Source organism: Oryza sativa, chromosome 3 (genome assembly GCF_034140825.1).
Source record: "Oryza sativa Japonica Group chromosome 3, ASM3414082v1".
In the NCBI taxonomy this organism is placed as follows: Eukaryota; Viridiplantae; Streptophyta; class Magnoliopsida; order Poales; family Poaceae; genus Oryza; species Oryza sativa.
Window position 1 is genome coordinate 5,883,869 of NC_089037.1, and position 8,561 is coordinate 5,892,429.

Sequence of the window (8,561 nt, forward strand, 5' to 3'; positions counted from 1 at the left end):
AGAGCCCTCGCCTCTCCGACAGCTACTCCTCATCAACCGCTGCCAAGACGCGCACGCACGGCACATCCGCCCGTACTTTCGTTTTCGTTTTTCTCCCTTTCTTTCTTGTTCACTTTTTTTTTTCATTTTTTCCTCTCTTTTTTTCTCTTGGTCTCCGTCTAGTGATTAAGCTTCTAGCTTTTTTTGTAGAGAGAGAAGGGTATTTTTTTTAACAGGACTCGACATCCAACCGAATATATACACCTATTTGAATTAGTAATTTAGCCTCGCAAACAACTGCTCTTATAAAAATTTAAACTCAGGACCTTAAATTATTACTCGGGTCAGTGCAAGCTTGCAATTGGTGGTGGTTTAATTACGTTTTGCTGTTGCTGTTACTGCTAATGCGTTGTGAAAAGCGTGGCGATTATTTGCACCGACAGTTTCGGGGTAGAGTGAGTCATTGTTTTCCTTTTTCTTTTTTTTGGTTTGTTGTTCTGGAGATCAAGGAGCTGTATGTTTCGTGAGAGCTCAGAGTTTGACTTGTGAGTGGAACTTCTTACCTAAGCTGAGCGTGCCATTTTGTTCTGCTCATTTACAGGTTGCGATCCCATATCACTAAACTAATGGAAGGATTTTGTGTGTGTACTGAAATATAATACTTCATCCATATTTAAATATGTGACGCGGTTGACTTTATTCGGTTCAGATATTTGAAATTTTGACCATGAGTAGCTCTTAAGATATTTAGTTTGAAAATATAAAGATCTAGATTTTTTTATAAATACTTTTATAATGTTACAATTTTATTAGGTTTTATCGTTATATTCTAATAGAAAAATAGTGATCAAGGTTGCACATCAAATATCGAATAAAATCAACAGTATCATATATTTAAATACAAAGGTAGTAAGAGACCAGAATAAATGTTGAAAATGGTCTTTTCATGATCTTTCAAAAAAAAGTTTTTTCCCGGGGAAAAAAATCAAATGGCTATTTGTCAGTGACAAAAGTATAGGTGGTCTATCATATCTTGCTGAAAATATTATCAAAATGTGTAGTACGAAGTAAGAACACATGAGATAATTGAGTGAATTCTAGTGCTGATTATTTACTTAATTCTCCCCTTTGCTCACTGAAGGAGTGGTGTCCAAGTTAGTGACCACCTAACCTTTTTAAAGAAGTGGCATCTAGGTGACTTGCATGTCTTCATCTACATGCTGCCATGCCATCCTCTCATGAGCTCTCCCAGCAAACAAAAAAAAAGAAAGAGAAAAAAAGGAAGAAGGAAGAGAAGCTGAAGCAGATATCTTGCCATTTTATATTTGGGATAATGCAGTGCTCAATTGGTGCAAACTACAAAGTGCATGTTCCTCCTCTTCTGAGCACTCAGATCTAGCTAATCAGATTGGGGTTGGCTAACCACGTGCTTGCAGCCTAAAATACAGTGTCCTTTGGATTCTTTGTTATACTATAGCATTGCTAATTGTGCTACTACTATATGATAATACTACCATCACCCCACATGCAGTTACAGTACCTGTTCCTAATTTTCTTTACTTGGTAAAACTTCTTAATTTTTAACATCAAGTTGATGTGGTCTCAACTCTACTTTTGCTCACTTGAGTAATGAGCTCCAAATGTAGTGACATTTCAGTACTGAACAAGTGATTCTGGGTCCATTGCTTTCACTGAACCTTTAAAAAAACAGATAATCAATGAACCTTAAAAATAGTGTTTCACAAATTCAGTGACATGGAATGGAACGAATTCAATATTCTTCTTCGTCCCAGGGGAGGTCGGCCGTTAGGTTTGGTGGAGGTGGTTTTGGTGATAGGTGGTTTGGTAGCACTTATGGTGTTATAGAATAGAGCAGCAGTGTCACAGGTCACTTGGAAGATTGATGAGCTTTTTGTATATAGCTCATTTATAGATTCTTTCCTGAGTTATGTAAATTATTCCTCCTAATTTTGCTCTAAAGGTTTTATTATTATTATTATTATTATTTTGGAAAGAGCATCATCAGTAGAGTCCAGGTTTGAGCTGTTCTCTGAACAACTCCACAAACCATACCAAACCTCAAGAATGGATTAAAAAAAGCAGAGTTCTTCAGATAAAGGGATGATGGTCTAGATAAAGGAAATGTCATTCATTTTGTCATGTTCAGAGAAACATCCGGATGAGCAGAATCAAAATTATGATGAATGCTGGGACTCACTCACTCACAGCCTTGGACCATCCATGGGGTTTGGTTTGGTTGCCTTGGTGATGCCTTTTGGTTTGTGTTTTGGTGAAATAAACAAACAGTGGCAAAGCTGCTGCATCTGCATGCTCCAGCACCCCAGGTGACCCATGCATGCAGAGGCACAGCTTGGCTTGTGCCATGTACTCATGTGTGTGTTCTCTGATTGATTCTTTGCAGAGAGGGCAAAAGAAAAACAAGTGGCAAAAATGACAGGCTCCTCAGGCTACAGGAATGGGAATCATTATACTATATTAGTAATTTAGTATCATACACCCAAGAACAGGTACAGTGCTACTGTATTTTTAACTGTTTACATTTTTTTTATGGATGAAAGATGGGCAGGTAGCAGCAGAGAAATTCAGTGAAATTCAGTCGGCATGTTTGTTCATATCTCAGCTTCTTCAGAAAATGCAAAGGAGGAGAAAGGGGAGTGTTTCTTCAGATTTTAATAAGGTGACAATTGACAGCTATAATGGAAGGAACATAACCACACAAAAATCTTAGCAGACATCACCCCCTAACGGTGTCGGTGAACCTAACACCTCAACACTGCCCTAATTTTCTAAATTTCTATTTTATGTAAAAGAGATTTTCCTGAACCTTGCAATTAGATATGATCCATGGATACATAATCATATAATCACATATTTTTCTCTTTCAAGATTCAATCATGCAACATCAAGTAACTGTTCATTTTGCAAGTACTGAACATCTTGCAAAACCAGTGTAAAAGCCTGCACAATTGACTATCCTGCAAAGTATGATTGAGCCGCTAGTCATTAGATGGGCCACATGCCTGAGGGCAGCATCTGAAGAATGCAGGATGTGTCACAAGCCTCTGGCACTGTGGTATGAACATGGCTTAGCTATTTGTTCATATTTTGAAACAGAAAATTTCACTTTGCTCATGAAGCATTTGTCTTCAGTGAGTTCTTGCCCTTTTTAATCATAGGTGGTGAATGTTTCTCCATGTGCAGATGTGCTTGGAAGCATGGGAGACTAGGACATCTCCAAGTCTGAAATATACTACTCCATGGGAGTAGCTCATATGATCCAGCAAAATATAGCACAGGCTTTGCTTACATGGGAACAGCAAAATAGCACAAACAAGGACCATTTTGGGGGTGGACACTGGACAGTGACACTTCATGTGGGGAGAAGAACTGAAGAGAAAAGAAAAGAAAAACTTTGCTTGTGGCAAACAGATCAAGAGTGCCGGGGCTAAACACACAGCAATTCAGAGAACAGGACAGGAACTTTTCATAGGGTACAAAATAACAGTGTTAGATTTACATTGGCAGTACATTGGTTCCAGCAATGCAGCAAATATTTGGCATCATGTACCAAGGTATTGGATAGGGTGGCAGCACAATCTAACCATGCTACATTGGTGACATCAATCAGGACAAGTATTTTACATTTCATCAAACCTATTTCATATCCTTTATTTACTAGCAACAACATAACCCTTGAAAAAGCATCATAGTATGAGCTTGAAAGGGAGCAGAGGTACCAGATGCAGTATGGACCACTCATCCCAGCAGAGGTGTCATGCTAAATGGTGTAAGAAATGCATGTGCCCTTGACAGTATTCCTTACTGCAACACTCATCCAATCAAACTGAGCTTATAAACATGTCAGTTTTTTTTTTCTGCACTGGAGGCGCCTGGAGATGACATGGTACTAGACTGCTAGTTTGTACTCCTACACCACACAATTTTTCCTAGATTTCACTTCAGTTTTTTTTCCTCATCATGAGTGCATGGCCCAATTCTTTTTTATATATAATTAATCTCTTGTAAAATTGTTTTTAAAAAAACATTTATTTTCTGGCTTTTTTTTCTGTAGATATGAAATTGAAAGGGTTCAAGAGCATTAGCTCATAATAAGAGTGCTCCCTCGTATAGGCAGATCCAGCCTGTTATTATTGGCATATTCTCCTCCCCACATGCCTATGATTTCGATTAGTCATGGCCCTAAATTTGCTTCCAAAAGGCCAGATCATGTCCAGTGGTATAAGAAAAAATATCATTGAGCACACTGGTTACATTACACCAGGACTGTCGGTGCCATGCAAATGTGCTGGCAATACAGCTGAACTGCATCTCCATTACACAGTAGTACTAAGTTACAAGAAATGCAATACAACCTGTACACTCATCTAATGAAAACATACTCTTGGATGACAGGATAGCAGCAGTGCTCTGGACTTTACAATTTTTTTTTCTTTTTCTGGTTTGCAAGTGGCCTTTTGTGTGTGTGAACTTGTCCTCGAACAGTGCTGTGAGAAACAGTGTCTGTACTACTGATACATATATCGTATATATCCTAAAAACATGCATACATTTTTGTTGGTGCATGCTGAGGAGATGTAGAACGGTAGCCGCTCTGCTATCGTCACAGAATAAACAGTTGTTAAACTAAGATGTCAGCATCAGGTAATTCAAGCACCTTGTGCGTTCCTTTTGATTTGCTTCCTGGTCTAAATTGGTTTCCTTCAATGTACCTGCATCAAAAAAAAAAAAAAGTGTGCGCCTAAGTAAACCTAAAACAGAGCAGATTCAAGTATGAAATAATAATGTCGTGAGAGTAGAAATTCTAAAGCCAGCTTACAGCTCCTTCAAAAATGGATGTTTGTATAATCCTTCAGGAATCCTCCCAATGAAGTTGTTATTGTCCAAGTATCTGTAAAACCATTGTAAAATGAGACATATGACATATCAGACCCAAGCTGATCAAATATTTCACTTTACATAAATATAGAAATCGAAGCAGTAAAGCTCACAAATAGGTCAATCTTGGAATATGAACTAGCTTTGGTGATATCGATCCAATCAGCCTATTATTAGACAAGTGCCTGCAGAGTATACATATGTAAAAGAATGACGTGATGGTTACAGGGTCTTGATACAGTGTTGACAGCAAAGTTTAAGAAAACTTACAGTATCTCGAGGTTTGTCAAATTTGCAATCTGGTCTGGCAGAACGCCAGTCAAATCATTATTGTTAAGATACCTGTAGAACACAGTTTACAGTAAGCTTAGGAAGACAGCATTTGCCATTCAGGAGAGAAGGAATGGATATGGTAGCTTGTAAAAAATCTGCTTACAGATTTCTGAGGGAGGGGAAACCATTCCCATTGCCAATTAAATCCCTGAGGGTGCCTATCAAGTGGTTGTTACCAACATCCCTGCAAAAATGGAATTCAGCATTCAGTAAGACAACTCAATAGACAAGCATGTCAATAGTTGGGGGGCAGTAAAAGGATCTGGGATGGATGTTTACAGGTGACGAAGGTTCTTGAGAGTTCCAAGTTCAGGAGGGATCCTCCCAGTAAAGCGGTTCTCATGAAGATACAGATAGCGCAGTTCTGGTAGGTTTGCAAGCTCCACAGGAATTTCACCTTTGAAGTTATTGAAGCTCAAATATCTGCATATTTTCAATGGCAATTAGAGGCACAAAAAATGAAGTATTATTTCCATATAAACTCAAGAATTCCAAAAAGAAAAAGAACTTACAAATGTGTCAGTTTCTTCAGTTCACCAATTTCAGGTGGGAGCACATCCTGAAGCTTGTTCCACCTCAGGTTCCTAAGAACATGAGACAATTTGATTAGCTGAATAGAATCTGTACTCAAGAACAGGCAGCTATCTAGCCAATAACCAACATAGTAATATTGATTCAATAAAGTATTATCTGAGGCTGAGGAATAAAGAGCATAAACAAGTATGGTTTATGCATCACAAATTAAAATGTTTTCCAGAGCCAGTATCTATTCTCAGGATGACAAGCATATCTTAATCTAGCTCTGCATACACAAAGACAATCCATACTTACAATATCCTGAGGTGTTTCAGCCGTCCAATCTGTGGGGGAATGGGCCCTGTCAACTTGTTATTGTGTAGATCCCTGTAGTTGGAGTAGTCATTATTCACATGGTTTAAAGGATTGCTTAAATATGCAAGATATGGTCAAATTACAAAGATACTTACACCCTTTAAGGTACTTGTTTTATAGAAGAATTGGTCCTGTATAGTTTTTTTGGGAAAATAAAATACTACTCAAATATATCCGCTGCAATATGCAAATGGAAGAAACTGTTTGTACATAGAATTCTGCAACTCAAGCAATATAAAAGCTCCATATTTTATAAGCTGAAGTGATTTAAAGAATAAATTAATTCTTCTATTATGGCTAATGTTCTCTCTAAATCCATTTTTCATGACACAGCCTATTACATGGAAACATAAATTTACAAGAGCGCATACATCTGCACAGATGTGTTCTATTGTAATTTCGCTGATGGTTGTACTAAAACTCTAAAAGACCAGAAACGTATAATTTATTATCGTTGCAAAGAAGGTAACTAATTAGACAATAACATTAACTCCACTCAGGTTGCACCAAATAATTACAAAGTACCAACACATGCACCTCAAGATAATTGTACATAATACGGGAACAAAGCAGTGGTGACAAGGAAAACATACTTACAATCTTTTTAAATCCAAAAGGTTTGTAACTGCTGTAGGGAAAGGACCGACTATTGATACAGCATAGACTTCACTGAAATAAGATAAGCAATATAGTTACTCAGATTTGTACATCAACAAACATATAATATAGCTTAACATAAGTTGCATGATTTTGCGGTTAATAGAGTTGAGATCCATATGCAGCAGCCATTGGTATTAGAACAGTTAAGAATTATTCTTGCCAACTATTTCAAAGCATTTACAGAAAAGAAATTTAAGGAACGAAATGGCATCATGTAAGAGGATTTTCTAATCCATTTTATGGCCTCATACACCAAAGCTTTATATCTGGCATACACAAGAAAGCGTGGTCAGGTACAGTTCTTCAGGTTGAGGTTGCATATTTAAGACTCAGCAAGAAACTATTAAAATTATGAATTTTGTGTAGCTTTGAGCCTTTTACTAAGATTCCTCAGACAGCTACAGCATGAAGATAAAGGACTTAATCAGCTAGTTTCCACATCAAATCAGCAAGCAAGAAATATCATTGCACTTTTAATTAACTAGGGAGTAAAAGAGTGTTTCGGATGTTGGAGCAGCCAAGCAAGACAAAAGTTTTGACCTTGGAGACCATAAGTGACAAATGTTTTTCCCCACTCGGAAACAATCAATCTACGAGCAGATTTGTATTCTTTCACATAGAAAAGGCAATACATAACAATCTAAAAATCCTTACAGATCCTTATGTATGTCAGCAGAAAATTTTAAGATCAAGAAATTGAAGACGTGTTTCTTACAGTTCGGTGACAACTCTGTAATCTCCTTGCTGAGAACAGGTCACACCAGACCAGGGGGGCAGATCACCATGCCCGCAAGGGTCATCACCAACCCATGAGTAGACAACTCTCCATCCTAACGAAGATTTGATCTCATTCAATGCTTTCACTGCAGCATAAAAAATTGTTTTCTTTCAGTCGGTTCCAACATTCTACGAACCATGAAATTACTCAATGGCCGCCAAACATTGTTAAGTCAGACTAATATCCATGTCTCTATGAAGAGATAAACCTCTCCACCTGATGCAGTGTCAGTCAGTGTGGAGCCTAATTAGTATACAGCTAGGAAATGGCAAAACTAGATAGTCACATGTATACAATCACAGAGTAATTTAGACATCTAAGACACAAGCCAACAACAGATCCCAATGCTACACACCCCAAATGAGGCAGCTAACCGATCGAGCAGGTGCCCAATTCACAGCCATGAGCATAAAAGAATGCAAGGCACCAGATGGTCAGATCTCCAGCAGGGAACGGCCAAAGAAACCAAATCTTTCCCAAATTCCATGTCGCGGAATCGCGCATCACGAGACCAGTATCACTCGCTCAATTCACGGGGGGGAAAGAAAAAAAAAAGAAGTGCAGAGAAGGATGAGCGGAGCAGCCAGCTACGTACCGTCCCTCTTGACCGTCTTGCCGCTTGCGACGCCGGCCAGGACGAGGAGGAGGAGGAGGAGAAAGAGCGGGCGGACGGGCAAGAACCGGGGGGCGGCGGCGGCGGCGGCCATGGACGTGTGGGGAAGCTGCGGCTCCGCGCTAGGATGGACAGTAGCGGGGCGCGCCGCGGGAGACCATATGAGAGAGAGAGAGAGAGAAGAGGAGAGGGGGAAGGTGGCGCCGCGGCGGGGGCGGGGTTGGGGATGGAAGTGCGGGAGAGGGGAGTGGAGTGGAGTGGAGTGGGCGGATGGGCACTCGCACTCCCCCCGCACAGCCGCACGCACACTGACTCGCTGCCTGCCGCGTCGGTGGGTTGGCCGGTTGGGCGCCGCGCACCGGGACTGCGACGACTGGAACGTGGAGTGTC

The 8,561-nt window shown here is 39.7% G+C and overlaps 1 protein-coding gene across 1 annotated transcript; it reads right to left on the minus strand.

Moving 5' to 3' along the window:
* Positions 1-4,235: 4,235 nt before the first annotated feature.
* On the minus strand, positions 4,236-8,561 carry LOC4332035 (receptor kinase-like protein Xa21). The gene is made up of 11 exons (XM_015772812.2): positions 8,154-8,561; positions 7,496-7,643; positions 6,718-6,789; positions 6,061-6,132; positions 5,742-5,813; positions 5,509-5,652; positions 5,333-5,413; positions 5,167-5,238; positions 5,010-5,081; positions 4,838-4,909; positions 4,236-4,730 (listed from the first exon to the last, which is right to left on the minus strand). Exons 1-11 carry the CDS (start codon positions 8,263-8,265, stop codon positions 4,640-4,642), a joined length of 1,008 nt encoding a protein of 335 aa, XP_015628298.1. The 5' UTR covers positions 8,266-8,561; the 3' UTR covers positions 4,236-4,639.